Source organism: Festucalex cinctus, chromosome 14 (assembly GCF_051991245.1).
Source record: "Festucalex cinctus isolate MCC-2025b chromosome 14, RoL_Fcin_1.0, whole genome shotgun sequence".
In the NCBI taxonomy this organism is placed as follows: Eukaryota; Metazoa; Chordata; class Actinopteri; order Syngnathiformes; family Syngnathidae; genus Festucalex; species Festucalex cinctus.
The window spans coordinates 10,868,546-10,884,611 of NC_135424.1; the positions used below are offsets into that span (position 1 = coordinate 10,868,546).

Consider the following 16,066-nt stretch of genomic DNA (forward strand, 5'->3'; position numbering starts at 1 on the left):
TGGTATTACATTATAACTATATTCTTCTTTTTTTCTCATGCCTTGCCATCCAGTGTAGAAAGTAAGTAATGCAGGCAAACGACAACGGGCATGTCAATAGTGAATTTTAGTGTACAGTGTTCCCTCGTTTATCGCAGGTGTTACGTTCCAAAAACTACCCGCAATAATGGGAATATTATTACCGTATATATGTTCTGTTTTGGTATGATTTTTGCTTTATTATAAATGCTTTTTCATTCGTCATATATGTTGTTTTTTTCATTTACGTTCATTTTTTTCAATTAAAAGTATGTGTGTTTTCATTTTTTTTATTTATTTTTTTATTTACTTATTACAGTATACAGCACAGTATATATATTTTTCATTTATTATGTTTTTTCGTTCTGGTATGATTTTTAGTTGATTATGAATGCTTTTTCATTCATCATTTATGGTTTTTTTTGTCGTTTTTCAAGTCATTTTCTTTCTTTTATAATTTACTTGATTATAATTTACTTAATTTGCGACAGGACAGACACCTCATCGAGACAAATCCGCGGATGCCCGTATGTCCCTGTTCGAGAGATACGACCGTGCAAAGACAAAAAAAACTAAAAATAAATCCGCGAGGCCGACGATAAACGAGGGAACACTATATTTAAAAAATAGATGGCGAATTATAAAGGGCCCCGGGACCACATGTTGGACACCACTACTCTAAAATCTTTTTTTGGGTGATTTATATTGTGAACACAAGCTAAAGCACTTTTCCTTTCCTTGCAGCTGTATCAATGTCTTCAATGACATCAGAGAGCGACTATGCCATCCCACCTGATGCCTATTCCACCGATACTGAGTGCTCTGAACCAGAGCAGAAACTGCCCAAAACTTGCTCCCTTGCTGGTGACAGCAGCAAAAGTGTATGTATGTATTTGTATTACAAACAACAACAAACCGTTTTAACCACGGCCAAATGTAGAACCTTATGTGGCATACATACATATATTTATGTATGTTGATTTCACGTGGTTGGTTTCCCATGCAAAAGTCAAAGTGGTATTTTCTGGGATGACCATCATGTCAGTTTATGATTTTCTGTTTATGAAAATACAACTGAAGTGAACTGGATCTGCTCCTTACCCTTATCTTTATGTGTCTATACAAGAAAAATATTTAGGAAGGAGACAGTACATGTTTGAGTTCTGATAATTTATTTTTCTGAACTATTTTTGTTAGAAATGTCCAGACCAGTATTAAAAAGGGGGAAATATGGCATATTTTATTGGTGAGCTTACTACAATTAGTCTACATCTACAAAGTTCTATTATAAACAAACTGAATAATTTGTAGTGTGTTATGTTTATTTTTTTTTCTTTTATCCAAAACAAAAGCATTGGAGTTTGGTGTAATTCTCATTCTAAATATTTTTAGGAGTCGATGGAGAAATCAGGCTACCTGCTGAAAATGGTGAAGACATGGAAGAAAACCTGGAAGAGACGCTGGTTTGTCTTGAAAGATGGAGAGCTTCTTTATTACAAATCTCCGGTGAGTTTTTTTTTTGTACTTAGGAGACTGATTTTCCCCATAAACATGCAAACAAATAATGTCCTCCCCCAGATATTACTCATAGGGGAGACCGGTGATAATAGTAACACTTTTTGCTTGAGCAAGTGTAACTCAGTGTCTCTTTGGGCTAAAGAGCTCAAATTTTGACATGTGATACCCATAAATGTGTCTGCTATATACAGTACAGAACTTCTACTACACCATCACAGATTGTGTAAAATACAGAGAGGTGTTGTTACAACCTACCGCAGTACCAATTGCTACACTACTTGGGGATGGATGGACAATTAAATTATTATACATTAAAAAAAAATCATACAAATAAACTTATGGCAGCACTTTACTGAATAATAAAGAAGGCACTATAAATTTGTAAGATTTACAGTATGAACAACTAGGGATGGGAATTGATCATATTTTTACAATTTCAGTCTCAGGAGCGCAAAATAGCAAAAGAAAGAGGGAGGGAAAGAGGGAACTTTTGCAGGGATGAAAAACAGGTTTTCAAAGTGCTTAAAAGACGGTAGGTTAGTTATGTCAGCGTATCAAGAGGAGATACTAGTAAACTGACATGTTACAGTTGTCTACAGTTGCAGCTGTGTCCTGAACAGTATTTACAATCTAACAGATCATGAGAAGAATATTAACTATATGATCAATCACAAAATAGATCAATTACAGAAATGGAATGCAGTGCAATGCAGTGAACTCTTACATAAAGTCATGTTTCCATAGAGCGATGTGATCAGGAAACCTCAAGGTCAGATTGAGGTCAACGCCACCAGCAACATCACACGAGGAGAAGGAAAACAAGTGCTCCAGGTATTCAGGCGTGCTTTGTCTTGCAAAAAGCAAATCTGGATTTAAACATGTCAATGTATTTCAAATTCCTTTGCTCAGTCAGAAACCATGGAAACTATAGCACCCTTTTTTTTTTTTTTTGCTTCATTTTCCCTTCCACTACTTTATTATTGTTTTGTGTAGATAGTGACGGGCAAGCGAGTGTACTACCTGAAAGCGGACTCCCCTAATCTACTAGAAGAGTGGCTCATGGTGCTGCAGAGTGTGCTCAGAGTCAAAGCTGCAAGTCCCCTCTTCACTCAGCCGGATATTCGGCCCAGCATGAAGGGACAGCTCGTCAAGGTTACGTCATTAAGAAGACATTTGCAATTATTACATTTTGCCCGGCATGTTGCTTCATTATGCACACTGCACTATTCTCATTTACATATTTTCATTGATGTCTGAGCCATTTGTGAAATTATAAAAGTCATTTTGTGGATGACAGGTAAAACATGGCTACTCGAAGCGGGTTTGGTGTGCTCTGATTGGAAAAACTCTGTACTACTTTCGCAGCCAAGAGGACAAGGTACAACTTACAAAATGTATTCCTCCTTATTTAATTTTTTCGGGTTGCAATGGATGTTGCTGCAGGAAATGGTGTCGTTTATTACAAAAAAAAAATACAAGTGACTTATAACAATTAACTCATTCACTCCCAGCTATTTTCACTTAAGCAACCCCCATCGCTATCGGCTGTTTAAACTGGATTTTGACTGATTTTGCAAGGTTCATAGAATATTCTGTTCTATTGCTATAAAAACATGGAAACTACAAAAAAAAAAAAATTGAGTATTCTTTCATCAGGAAATAAAGTATATGTGTATCTATTTCCGTTTTGCAGGAATTTGCATTACAATATAGTTTCATTATTCATAAACCCATTGAAAACACTGGCAAAAAGAGTTTGTTGCAACATGGCCTGGCTGATTTCTTATACTCCGCTGCTACCTGCTGGCCGTTTTTTGTAATAACTACTATTGCTTTAAGTGACCTCTTCATTTCAGAAGCTGTATCAAAGCCTTCTGTATGCTCTAGCATAAAATGTACGCTCTAGCATAAATAAATAAATACATAAAATAAAAACGTATAAATACGTTTTTGTGAGCGCAGGACAAAGTATTAAAAAACGTATTTATACGTTTTTGGGTTTGAATGAGTTAAGCAGAAAAATCCACTCGTTTCTGGCCATCTCAAGGGGCAGCCATTTTGCCTTGTACTGACACATGCTGGCGACTGAAAATTACATCACAGTGCTTGAGGGCTCAGCTTGCGAATGACACATGACCAACCCTAGAAAACAGGTTTGCCTGATCCCTTGGATACTGTGATGTCATTTTCAACCGAAAGCAAGTGAAAGCAAAATGGCTGCCTTCTGTAATGGATAAAAACGTGTGGACTAATCACTCATCAATTCATATTTCACAAACACAATATTAATCACAATGTCTTTAGATTAGTGAAGACACATAGAACACATTATTTTAAGAAACTTTTTTTTTTTTTTTTTTTTTTACTTTTTTACTAAATTCTCGTAGTGATTGAGTGAAAAATAAAAATAGCCCTTTTTGATTTGACTGTTTTATTTTTGTCGATGTTCTCAGTTTCCACTTGGTCAGATAAAGCTTTGGGATGCCCAGGTGGAGGAAGTGGACAAGTCTCGGGACTCAGACGATGGCTTGAATGCATGTGGGGGTGGATTACAGGTAGTGTCCTATACTATTGCCATCCATCCACAGGATCAAGAACCCACTTACCTCCTCATCGAATCTCACCATGAGAAGGTTAGTCTGTTTATTCCATACTACACTTAGCGTTATATGCTTGGAATTCAAATAGCTTACGGACGTTGTGCTGTTGTTTAGGATTCGTGGCTGTACCACCTGTGTGTCGCAGCAGGAACCATGATGGGGAAAGTTGGCACTGAGTTTGAAAAACTGGTGGGGAAACTCTTTCAAGCGGATGGAGATCCAAGTAAGCATATGTGAGGCCTTGTTCAGACTGCCAGGCAGAAATTTGTATTATTTTGGTCATCGTGTCCACACATCCGTTCTGATTTTATTAAGTCTCAACTACAACCATCACATGAAACTCAGGAGGCGGCCATTTTGCCACTTGCCGTCGACCGAAGATGACATCAATATTGCTCAGGTCTCAGGTAACAACCATTCACAGCTTCAGAAAACAGGTGAGCTGTGATTGATCATTGCCTGAGCCCTGAGCAACTGTGATGTCATCTTCAGTCGACAGTAAGTGTCAAAATGGCCGCCCCCTGAGATGGATAAAAACGGCTGGATTTTTCTTCATAACTCATATTCCACAAATGTATTAATCAGAATGTCATGTTTAGACTAGTGAGGTCACTTATAACGTATTAAGGATGATTTCCACTTTAACTTTTATTACTGTTTTATTTACAGACTCTCAGATGTGGAGACACCCAACATTGTGTTTCAGTAAAGAGGCATTATTGTCTCCCCTCACCACGCTACCTTCACAGGCCCTGCAAACAGAGGCTGTCAAACTCTTTAAGGTGCATAAATATGCATGCTTTTTCTTTGCTTGACTACATTGCTTTTACAGAATCTGTAATTTGTGCCTTGCTCAAAGACACCTCTGACCTTAACCCTTTTGAACCCTTGACACTCAAAGTCCTATACTTTTGCGCCGTTTTTCATTCCTATCTTAAGTGCTTATTACTTTTCTTCTCAGACTTGTCAGCTGTTCATCAATGTCGCCATCGATGCCCCGGCCATCGACTACCACGTCTCCCTGGCTCAGAGCGCCCTGCAGGTGTGCCTCACCCACCCAGAGCTTCAAAACGAGTTCTTCTGCCAGCTCATCAAGCAAACCCGAAAGAGGCAGCCGCATGGGCACCCGGGACCCCTGCAGGTGCGCGTGCTCACCACCTGGTGGCAACAGTTACCTGATCATTGATGAAGCGCTTCAGCGCGTGAGAGTCACGTGATCATTGACGCATAGCCAACTCTGTTGAGTTTTTAGGTCAAGTAACCACAAGAGGGCACTGTTGGCCACTATCCATCCATTTCTACATGACTTATTCTCACCAGCAGGGTGGCGGGTGAACTGGAGTCACTCCCAGCTGAATGAGTCACTCGGCAATCACAGGGCACATATAAGAAAACAACCACTCACATCTTGACAACACAGTATCGATAGAGTCTTCAATGAACCTAAATTGTTAGAAATTCACTTTTTTAAAATAGTAGGGGAGCAGAAGATTCTACTTTGATTCTACCATGCAAATTCAACAGATTTGACCTGTTTTTAAAAAGATACTTTACCTGTTAATCCATTCACAGAAGGAAAAAGTTCATATTTTGTCTACAATTCATTTGGTATTTTCATTAATTTTCATGTACAATTAATACTTTAAAAATTTTGCCACTTCCTGTCAACTGAAAATAACACATCTAATCAGGGCTCAGCTTGCAAACATCACATGACCAAATTAAAAAAAAACAACAACAACTGGTGAGCCGTGATTGGTCGTTACCTGAGCCCCGAGCACATGATGTCATTTTCAGTTGACGGCAAGTAGCAAAATATATTTTTAAAGGTATTATTAATAGGTGCATACACTGGAGCGAGCTGGAGGATCCTTTTGCACCGTTGGGTTAAGTCAGGTGTCAGTGTCTGGTTCAAGGACACCATCGCCTTGGGTCCAGGTGAAGTTTTGGGCACCGACTAGTTGATGGCTAAAATTGATATTAAATATATAAAGATAGTGCTCCAGGTGAGGCTCGAACTCACAACCTCGGCATGGCTCTACAGGATACTGTCATATAAGTACCGTGCGCTAACCGATTGCGCCACTGGAGCCTGAAAACTCTCCGTAGTGAACATATTATCAAAGATTAAAGTGTACATGAACCGCGCTCCTGTTTGGCCTATTACCGATGTTTTGGGCACTGACTGGTTGATGGCTAAAATTGACATTAAATATATAAAAACACTGCTCCAGGTGAGACTCGAACTCACAACCTCGGCATTGCTCTACAGGATACTGTCATATAAGTACCGTGCGCTAACCGATTGCGCCACTGGAGCCTGAATATGCGCCGTAGTGAACATATTATCAAAGATTAAAGTGTACATGAACCGCATTCAGTTGTGTTTGGCCTATTACCGATGTTTTGGGCACTGACTGGTTGATGGCTAAAATTGATATTAAATATATAAAGATAGTGCTCCAGGTGAGGCTCGAACTCACAACCTCGGCATTGCTCTACAGGATACTGTCATATAAGTACCGTGCGCTAACCGATTGCGCCACTGGAGCCTGAAAACTCTCCGTAGTGAACATATTATCAAAGATTAAAGTGTACATGAACCGCATTGAGTTTTGTTTGGCCTATTACCGATGTTTTGGGCACTGACTGGTTGATGGCTAAAATTGATATTAAATATATAAAGATAGTGCTCCAGGTGAGGCTCGAACTCACAACCTCGGCATGGCTCTACAGGATACTGTCATATAAGTACCGTGCGCTAACCGATTGCGCCACTGGAACCTGAAAAAACTATGTAGTGATCATATTATCAAAGATTAAAGTGTACATGAACCACGCTAGGTTTTGTTTGGCCTATTACCGATGTTTTGGGCACTGACTGCTTGATGGCTAAAATTGACATTAAATATATAAAAACTCTGCTCCAGGTGAGACTCGAACTCACAACCTCGGCATTGCTCTACAGGATACTGTCATATAAGTACCGCGCGCTAACCGATTGCGCCACTGGAACCTGAAAGTTCTGCGTAGTGAACATATTATCAAAGATCAAAGTGTACATGAAAGTTCGGCCAATTACCGATTAAAAAACCCCATAACCGATCACCGGATATTGGCTAATCCCGATCGAGCCGATCATATCAACATAAAGACTAGAAAATATCAAATTATTATATACAAATTATTAACTTTTTACTGCTGAAAATGGCTACATAAGTACAAAAAAATCTCTTTAACCAGTGTAAACACCTTTGGTTGTTGACAGCTAAAATTGATCTTAACCAGATGCTGCAAAATTCTGCTCCAGGTGAGGCTCGAACTCACAACCTCGGCATTGCTCTACAGTGTACTGTCTTATAAGTACCGTGCGCTAACCGATTGCGCCACTGGAGCCTGAAAATTCTGCGTAGTGAACATATTATCAAAGATAAAAGTGTACATGAACCGCAGTTTTGTTCGGCCAATTACCGATTAAAAAAAAGAAACATAACCGATCACCGGATATTGGCTAATCCCGATCGAGCCGATCATATCAACATAAAGACTAGAAAATATCAAATTATTATATACAAAATATTAACTTTTTACTGCTGAAAATGGCTAAATAAGTACAAAAAAATCTCTTTAACCCAGTGTAAACACCTTTGGTGGTTGACAGCTAAAATTGATCTTAACCAGATGCTGCAAAATTCTGCTCCAGGTGAGGCTCGAACTCACAACCTCGGCATTGCTCTACAGTATACTGTCATATAAGTACCGTGCGCTAACCGATTGCGCCACTGGAGCCTGAGAGCGTTACGTAGTAAAATCACTGTCGTAGATCAAAGTGGTCTGCCTTGTGCCAGGTCAAATCCATTCTTTCTGACAGTACCCGTCCCCTTTTTGTATCATGTGTTTTCACACTTGGCAAAGTACGATTTTACTAATTTTGTAAATGCTAAATGTTTTTGTGTAACGTATTGTTGGACATAGCTTGTCATCGACGAACCTATTAGCTTTGTATATGTTGAGAGGTGGCCACCACAGAATGGAGCGTTGCAAACTTATGGTGCTATCCTGTTGCATTATGCGTTTGATAACGCCATTTGTCACTCTTCAGGGCTGGCAGTTTTTAGCCTTGTGCGTTGGACTGTTTCTACCTCAGCATCCTTTCCTGTGGCTGCTCCAAGTTCATCTCAAAAGACACGCGGATTCCAGGTGACAACAGCATTGAGTCGATTCAGCAAAAACCTCACATGAAATGGTCGTGAAGTACTTGATATTAAATATATAAAGATAGTGCTCCAGGTGAGGCTCGAACTCACAACCTCGGCATGGCTCTACAGGATACTGTCATATAAGTACCGTGCGCTAACCGATTGCGCCACTGGAACCTGAAAAATCTATGTAGTGATCATATTATCAAAGATTAAAGTGTACATGAACCACGCTAGGTTTTGTTTGGCCTATTACCGATGTTTTGTCTATATTTGTCTGATATCTCCTATTTATATTCTAACAGAGTATTTGCTGATTTTGTCTAAATGCCATAACAATAATTCCTTATTACAGTAGGCGTGGCTTAATGGTGTGCAGGTGCACTTTGTGACATCGTGGTCATTATTGTCCATGTAACTTGGACCAGTTTAATCAAATTTGACACAATAATTTGCAGTTTTACGCATATATTATTTTTGTTTGTACCACTATGCAGCCTTTTCAGGGAAAACACATTTGTTTAAACGCCATCTTGTTCTAATGTGTGTTGAGTCTCAACCTCATACAAATGACATTCAAAATAAGTACTTGTCATGCTGTTTTTTCTGAATATATTTTAATATAATTTGGTTGCTGTTTTTGTTCCAGTACTAAACTGATGATAATTTCAGCCCATTCTTACAATTGAGTGCTCACAAAATTGTTTTTGGTTTTGTTTAACTCATCATCGTTTTTATAGTATTTCTAAATGTTTGTTGCTTGTGATGTGGATTTAATTTGAATTCATCCACTGTAATATTAGGTATGCTGGTACTTGAATGAGATCCAATTCAAGAGCTGTAAAAAAAAAAATGCTGCCTATAAAGTTAATACAGTAATGCAGAATTTGGATTGACGCTGCCTATTAAATTGTCAATGTTGCTAATTCTGTCCCCAGGACTGAGGTGGGTAAATATGCCATCTACTGCCAACGTTCAATGGAGCGCACCCAGCAGAAGGGTGAGAGGCAGGCCAGACCATCCCGCATGGAGATCCTTTCTATTCTGCTCAGGAATCCATATCACCACTCCCTGCCATTCAGTGTGCCCGTTCACTTCCTCAATAACACCTACCAGGTAATAATAATAATAATAATGACAGAGCGATTGGAACAAAAGCTCGGTGTAACACCGCAATGCTGTCATGCACTTATGGAGTGAGTCGCTGTAAAGATTGCAGTTAGCTCATGAAAATGCTGTCAATATTCCCTCGAGGTACATGAAGTTGACACATGTCAAACTGTCTGTTTATATAATCACTGCACGCTTTTCACAGGTGGTAAGTTTTGATGCGTCGACCACAGTGGATGAGTTCCAGTGTCGTCTCAACCAGGACACCGGCATGAGGAAAACAGGGATGTCAGGTTTCAGTGTGTACACTGATGACCCCACTGGACGAGAGCTGGAACATTGCTTGCATCAAGGGAGCATCAAGGTGATCTTCTACTCATCTACAGCTTCTCATTTCTTTACATTTTTTTCTACAAGTTCATGTCTGTTACATGTCTATGGCAGATTTGTGATATTATATCCAAATGGGAACAAGCATCAAAAGATCAGCACACCGGCAAGTCCGAAAACACCAGAACAGTCCGCCTCACTTACAAGAACAGGTATGCCAACAAATAAAGGTGTTAATCGTAAAGCATTAATATATTATTACATGAGTGTCTGATATTCTGTACATGTGGCACATGTTTGATGCTTTGTAACAATTGACATACAGTATAAGCTTAAGGTGTCAGGTGACTAACATTTTCAATCATAATTAATTGCTTGTCTTCAAAAGTTAACTCATGATTAATCGCAAATTTTATATCTGTTTTAAATGTACAATAATTTACAATAAATGTGTACATTGTAAGTACATTTATAAGTTCTCATACTCTTGTTAACATAATAGTGGAAAAAATGTTAAATTAAAAATGTTAAACTAATAGAAATTTTAGTAATTGATACAATAATGCCATAATAATTCATAAAATTGAGTTAAAATTAAAAAATAATGTACTGTACTATTAAAAAAAAAAAGTGTGATATTTATTTGTGTTGAGGTCATTTTTTCTGCCACTAGATGGCATAGTTGCATTTGTAAGATAGCACAGTGCATTTTTCTTTCCAAGTTAAGAGCTATCTAATCTTTAACGTGAAGTCACTTGTGAAATTCTGCACATTTTTAAAAATGTAAAATAAAACTTGACCCCAGTCTCCACAAATATGTGCATTATTATTAAATGTATTACTGCTGAATTTTGATATTGACGTGTCTGCTGTGTTTCAACTGCAATTCCCCCAGGACAGACTTTCCAAGTAAGCGGCGGTCATTAATGACGCGTAAAAAATTAGTGGCGTTAAAGGAACTTTGAATTAAGTCAAAATTAACACACTACTTTTGACACCCCTAGTATAAACATTACATTGATTAAACATTGTAGAAAAAATAGGTTGAGCGAGACATTTTGTAAATGATAGGCCAAGTAGGCTATTTGAAGAAAAGTTTTGGGATGGGTTGTAGCCACACTCTGTATCTAATCAATCAGTGGCTGGGTTGCAGGTGTAATGTCCCGGTCTCCCAATGCTTTCCTTGTATGTAATGGAGCTCAACAAGTACCAGTCAAATCAGAACGTATTTATACATTTACAACCATCTTCATCTTTGCAGGCTGTACTTCTCCAGCCAGGTGAGGGGGGAGTCAGAAAGGGAAAGGTTGTTGTTGGCCTACCAGATCAATGAGGCCATTATAGCAGGACACTTCCCCATCAACAAGGAGCTGGCTCTGGAAATGGCTGCCTTACTGGCCCAGGTCTGAAAGTTCATAAGTTTCTAATCTATATATGACCACGCCCAAAAAAAAAAAAATGTTGTATTTCTATTGTCTCTTTTTATTTACCAATCAGGTTGAGTTTGGGGATTTTGAACGTCCCTTCTCAAGTCCTGGACAACTCCAAACTAAGTCCAACCAAACCTTGAAACAGGTCCTGGACAGATTCTACCCTAAACACTATCGTCGGACCACATCTGAGGAGCAATTTAGGTAGCACAATATGCTTACAAAAATACTCTTTTGATTTTATATAACAATAGGAATGCTGAAGCTGCAAGCAGCAATGAACGAACCCTACACTTCCTTTTTCACGGTGAACCCTTGAAATAATTGCCTAAAATTTTTCCATCAAGTCCAGGAACTCACCCAAAATGGCTGCATCAAATTAAAATGGCAGACTTCCTTTTCCAGTTTCAGGCATGAGTTTGATGATTTCGTGCGCCCCGTTTTAATAGTCCACCAATTTTGTTTTGATCTGTGAAACTGGTATCGTGGCCAAGCGACTCGTTTGTTGGAAGATTGTTTTTGCGAAAGTTGTGCAGCAGAACTTCTTGGAAGGTTTCAAGAAGACTATGATTGGTAATTTATTTATTTTTGTGTTTCTTTCAGACAATTACTCCAGCGTCTCTCTGGTCGCTGGTCCTCACTCAGGGGTCGAAGTTCATCTGAGTGTGTCAGGATTTACCTGACTGTTGCTAAGAAGTGGCCTTTTTTTGGCGCCAAACTGTTTGAAGCCAAGGTGAGTGTTTATAAAGGACTCAAAAAAATAACTCAGCATTACTCTGCTGGTCACGGTCTGCAGTTATTTTATAATCGACACTTCGATTGTGACATGATTGAAACCATATTTGATGGTCTATGCTTTCGTTGAAGTTTAGTTTCACAACGGGTGTTTTTTTTATTGTTATTTTGTGTTGTTTACACTTCACTTGCATCATCATATATCCAATATGCAAGTACCAGTTTTTTAGCAACATTTGGTGGAGGTCTGATTTTTTTCTGAGGATATTCAATGTCATTACATATCAATGTCATATTACATATCTATGATGGAGATCGAATTTTGGCACTCAAACCACACAGTGTAAATCGAGTCTTAAATTACAAATTGAAATAATGATTAAAAGTGTGAGATGAATTAATTTAATTTCTGTTTTCAGTCCATCACTCCCTCTCCATCAACACGTGTTTGGCTGGCCATTCACGAAGATGGCATCAGTGTTCTGGAGCACAACTCTATTGTGAGCATCTTTCTGGCATATACTTTTTAGCATATTTTTGGCATATTTACTTTTTTATACATTTTAGTCACTCAACTGAATTGCTGTGTTAATCAAATTAAAAGTTACCAAAACAAAAAAAAACTCATTGTAAAAATTTTTTGTGGCACTTAGAACATGACAGTAAGTAGTTTTCAAGACAGCTATTAAATTATTTACTGTGCAACAAAAGTGATCATAACCTCAATCATTATCCATTCCATTTTTTTTTTTTTTTTTTTTTCCAGAAGCCACTGGTGTCGCACCCCTACAAAAATGTGATGACATTTGGGGGCTGCAAACAGGATTTTATGCTGGTGGTGACACAGAACAGCAGTAACAACACAACCAAAGATAAACCCTCAGAGAACCACACATTTGCTATGGATGCGTCAAAGGTTCGTGGAAAAAAAAAAGTGTATCAAACTCTGCTTTAATGATTCCCACAGATCCTTAAAAACTGACAGTCTTAAAAAATTATTTCTGAATGACTCTTGGTCTAATCGCGCAATCACGATAGCAGAAACAACAATTATTGATGAGGTTTTAAGAACAGATGCACATCATTTATGTACCGTGGCAACTTTGGACAACATGGGACATCGCGAACATTATGAAGGTGGTCTTAAATTTAATTTCAAAAATGATTTCATAGTCTTGAATTTAACGTGCTTTCGGCTGTAGAGACCCTTGTGAATGGTCTCACTTTAAACAAGCGCATAAACACAAACATGAAATGTGTTTAAGTGAGAAAGATCTCATAAAAAAATTTTTGCATTATATGTTTTTTGTAGCAACCTAGAACTTCTATTACTAGTAATCTTTTTAGCACGAAATATTGTTGGCATCAAATACTTGAAAGCTTCACTGCTGTCTGATGTGCTCTTTTTATTTAAGTTCCAGTTTCTTACCCATCAGGAGTTTACTAAACCATTCAGTTCTCAAAACTATTTACACCAAGTACCATCTATAAAAGAAATCTTACCTCTTTAAATACCACCATCATGACCAATGTTAAAATACAGTAGCATAGTACTGTATGTTTAATATTTTTTGTAAACCGCTGTAGCATGCACAATTTGAACATCAACACTGCCCTTAAACATCTGAATTTTTTTTTTAACCGTACAAAAACAATAACCAAATTAAAATGTGTTGACATAAGCTAAATACAAATTGTATCTAAGTAAATTATTATTATTATTAATAATTTTTCAAAATTTCAATGTTCATTCATTTAGAAAATGGAAAACCCTATTAATTCAATAATGTTCTATCACATCACCATATATTTTTCAATATAATCGTAGGTCTAGTAATCGCTAATTATATTACATATGTCGTGCCACGCCTTACAGGAGGCTGACATGTTTCACCGCCATTTTTCTGGCCCGGATGTAGATGATGATGATGTAGAAATTGATGATAGGCTTAATTAATTCATTGCATTCTATTAGTTCACCACTAGATGGTACTAAATTCTACACACTGTCCCTTTAAATTCTTCTGTCAAAATGCACAAAGGAAAAAGACAGTTACAGTACACTTAATTTATATTCACTTTTATTTTTCAATCATAATTTTTCCCCTTTTATAACCTAATAAAAAGTGGAATTAAATGTAAGATAGCTAACAGGATCAACAGAGAGCACATCGCACTTGTGTATGGTCACTTGTTGCTAGGCAGAATCACGAGTCACATTATTCTTCATCTGTTGCCCCAACAGCAGAGAAAGGACAAGCGGACATAGTAGAAAAATGTCAGAAACGCATTTAGGACATTGGTCATTAAAATTACTGCTGCTTGAGGGAGACTTGATTCACTTTATCCAAAGATTTGCCCACAGGAGTATGTTTATATAAATTGATTCAGTGGTAGGATGTACTGATTGTAGTATTTCACAAACAGATCAGAGAGATCACCCTCCTCATCTCCAGCTACATCAACAGTGCGCATCAGCAGAAGGCCGCAGCGCATCACCTCTCCGCCCCTGCTCTCATGGTGGCCCAGCCGATCAGCCTGAAGTGCAAGGAGCTGAGGAGCAAGTCTCCGCCAGCGCTGGGTCGTCCCAGTAAGACCCCCACATTGTTGTGACAGCACAGTCCTGATGTGTTTATGAAAAAGGTCAAGTCTTCGAGGCCCTCTGCGGGGATCACTCGAGCATTTCCCCGCACACATTTGGGAGTTGACGTACCACTTGAAAGGGATTCCGCTTGTTTTACAGGTACAAAGGTGCAAACCAATCTGAAGCATTTTTCTTATGAGTGTTGCCGTTGAGTGTCCTGGCTGAAAAGTCAACACGGTTTACTGATTGACTAAGCTAATGTTCTCAGTTTCATTACTTTCTACTGTGTGGTTCCCCTTTATGTATAAACACTGTGGTCTGGAGTACAGGATGATTTTTATTTTATTTTTTTAACCATAAAGGGTACGTAATTACATAATTTTTGTGGAGCTCACTGCCTAGACTAGTAATGAAGGTTATGTTATGTAAGAAGTAACGAAAGGTCATGAAATGTATGACAAGTTTGAAGTGATGAAAATTGCTGTTAAATAATAGCCACAAAATAAGCTACATCTGCAGAATCTAATTAGACTGGAGGGCAAAAATGTGTTTAGAAAAATCCCAACACCGGTTGACACTACTCATGTTTCTCATATTTTCCCTCCCCCCTAAACTTATATGATCAGATAGATTTTGCAGGTGTACCTAATACTGTGGCTGAAGTAGTTGCAGTGCAATAAGGGAAATGAAGCTGGTGACCTGGTGAGGAAGAAGGACGAGTTGTAAAAGAGTAACGATCGTGCCGGCAATGTGCTTTGTAGTTACTGAATAACCAGGAGGGAATGGAAACTGACACCATTACAAATAGTGAAAATCTTCTTAAAGCTGCAGAATGATATTATGTGCGACATTTACTACACGCTTCGTGATATAAAAACTGGAAAAAAAACAAGTCATTTAATGTAAAGGTACTTTAATATGATCCTCCCATTGATGTAAGAATTTATTTAAATAATTTCTAGCCTGTGTAAAAAAAGAAACTATAATAAATAAAACTGCAAATGTACGAAATTCCAACTTTGTCACATTCAGCCTTTGTCATTAATCCATTCCTGTAGTGATGCTTGATTTTCATTGCCAAATTTAACATTCAGCATGACAAGCTCTTTGAGCATTTATTAGATTTGATTCCAGCTTAAAGTGGAAGTCAAGTCAAAAATATTCATTTCAAAATGTTCTACACAGCCCAACTAGTCTAATCACAGTATTGCGATTACGCTTGTGGAGAATGAGTTTAGCAGCAAAATCAACATGCTTTTACCCATCTCAAGGGGCGGCCATTTTGCCAACTGAAAAATGACATGACAAGTTGCTCAGGGGATTCGGGTAACAGACAATCAACTTACGAACATCACATGACCCAACCTATAAAACAGTGAGACATGATTGGTTGTTACCTGAGCCCTGAGATAGCTGTGATGTAATTTTCAGTCGACGACAAGTGGCAAAATGGTCGCCCCCTGTGATGGATAAAAACAGGTTGATTTTTCTGCTTAATTCATATTCTACAAGTACAATATTAATCACAATACCATGTTTACA

The 16,066-nt window shown here is 38.1% G+C and overlaps 1 protein-coding gene and 8 non-coding genes across 11 annotated transcripts in view; 1 reads left to right on the plus strand and 8 right to left on the minus strand.

Moving 5' to 3' along the window:
- plekhh2 (pleckstrin homology domain containing, family H (with MyTH4 domain) member 2) overlaps positions 1 to 15,535 on the plus strand; it is a 29,573-nt gene extending 14,038 nt beyond the window's left edge. For all 3 annotated transcript variants that reach the window (XM_077496157.1, XM_077496158.1, XM_077496159.1), the window contains 19 exons: positions 763 to 899; positions 1,411 to 1,524; positions 2,281 to 2,367; positions 2,530 to 2,688; positions 2,834 to 2,914; positions 3,990 to 4,169; positions 4,251 to 4,359; positions 4,806 to 4,918; positions 5,098 to 5,277; positions 8,239 to 8,336; positions 9,274 to 9,451; positions 9,651 to 9,809; positions 9,890 to 9,987; positions 11,037 to 11,178; positions 11,273 to 11,409; positions 11,809 to 11,938; positions 12,360 to 12,440; positions 12,707 to 12,856; positions 14,368 to 15,535. In XM_077496157.1, the coding sequence (XP_077352283.1) occupies positions 763 to 899; positions 1,411 to 1,524; positions 2,281 to 2,367; positions 2,530 to 2,688; positions 2,834 to 2,914; positions 3,990 to 4,169; positions 4,251 to 4,359; positions 4,806 to 4,918; positions 5,098 to 5,277; positions 8,239 to 8,336; positions 9,274 to 9,451; positions 9,651 to 9,809; positions 9,890 to 9,987; positions 11,037 to 11,178; positions 11,273 to 11,409; positions 11,809 to 11,938; positions 12,360 to 12,440; positions 12,707 to 12,856; positions 14,368 to 14,553 (2,519 nt within the window). In that variant the 3' untranslated portion in view covers positions 14,554 to 15,535. The remainder of the gene's footprint in view (positions 1 to 762; positions 900 to 1,410; positions 1,525 to 2,280; positions 2,368 to 2,529; positions 2,689 to 2,833; positions 2,915 to 3,989; positions 4,170 to 4,250; positions 4,360 to 4,805; positions 4,919 to 5,097; positions 5,278 to 8,238; positions 8,337 to 9,273; positions 9,452 to 9,650; positions 9,810 to 9,889; positions 9,988 to 11,036; positions 11,179 to 11,272; positions 11,410 to 11,808; positions 11,939 to 12,359; positions 12,441 to 12,706; positions 12,857 to 14,367) is intronic.
- Positions 6,135 to 6,228, minus strand: trnai-uau (transfer RNA isoleucine (anticodon UAU)). The gene is made up of 2 exons: positions 6,191 to 6,228; positions 6,135 to 6,170 (listed from the first exon to the last, which is right to left on the minus strand). It is a non-coding gene; the product is annotated as a tRNA-Ile (tRNA).
- Positions 6,363 to 6,456, minus strand: trnai-uau (transfer RNA isoleucine (anticodon UAU)). The gene is made up of 2 exons: positions 6,419 to 6,456; positions 6,363 to 6,398 (listed from the first exon to the last, which is right to left on the minus strand). It is a non-coding gene; the product is annotated as a tRNA-Ile (tRNA).
- On the minus strand, positions 6,595 to 6,688 carry trnai-uau (transfer RNA isoleucine (anticodon UAU)). Its single transcript has 2 exons — positions 6,651 to 6,688; positions 6,595 to 6,630 (listed from the first exon to the last, which is right to left on the minus strand). It is a non-coding gene; the product is annotated as a tRNA-Ile (tRNA).
- On the minus strand, positions 6,827 to 6,920 carry trnai-uau (transfer RNA isoleucine (anticodon UAU)). Its single transcript has 2 exons — positions 6,883 to 6,920; positions 6,827 to 6,862 (listed from the first exon to the last, which is right to left on the minus strand). It is a non-coding gene; the product is annotated as a tRNA-Ile (tRNA).
- On the minus strand, positions 7,059 to 7,152 carry trnai-uau (transfer RNA isoleucine (anticodon UAU)). Its single transcript has 2 exons — positions 7,115 to 7,152; positions 7,059 to 7,094 (listed from the first exon to the last, which is right to left on the minus strand). It is a non-coding gene; the product is annotated as a tRNA-Ile (tRNA).
- Positions 7,439 to 7,532, minus strand: trnai-uau (transfer RNA isoleucine (anticodon UAU)). The gene is made up of 2 exons: positions 7,495 to 7,532; positions 7,439 to 7,474 (listed from the first exon to the last, which is right to left on the minus strand). It is a non-coding gene; the product is annotated as a tRNA-Ile (tRNA).
- Positions 7,832 to 7,925, minus strand: trnai-uau (transfer RNA isoleucine (anticodon UAU)). Its single transcript has 2 exons — positions 7,888 to 7,925; positions 7,832 to 7,867 (listed from the first exon to the last, which is right to left on the minus strand). It is a non-coding gene; the product is annotated as a tRNA-Ile (tRNA).
- trnai-uau (transfer RNA isoleucine (anticodon UAU)) lies at positions 8,419 to 8,512 on the minus strand. Its single transcript has 2 exons — positions 8,475 to 8,512; positions 8,419 to 8,454 (listed from the first exon to the last, which is right to left on the minus strand). It is a non-coding gene; the product is annotated as a tRNA-Ile (tRNA).
- Positions 15,536 to 16,066: the final 531 nt, after the last annotated feature.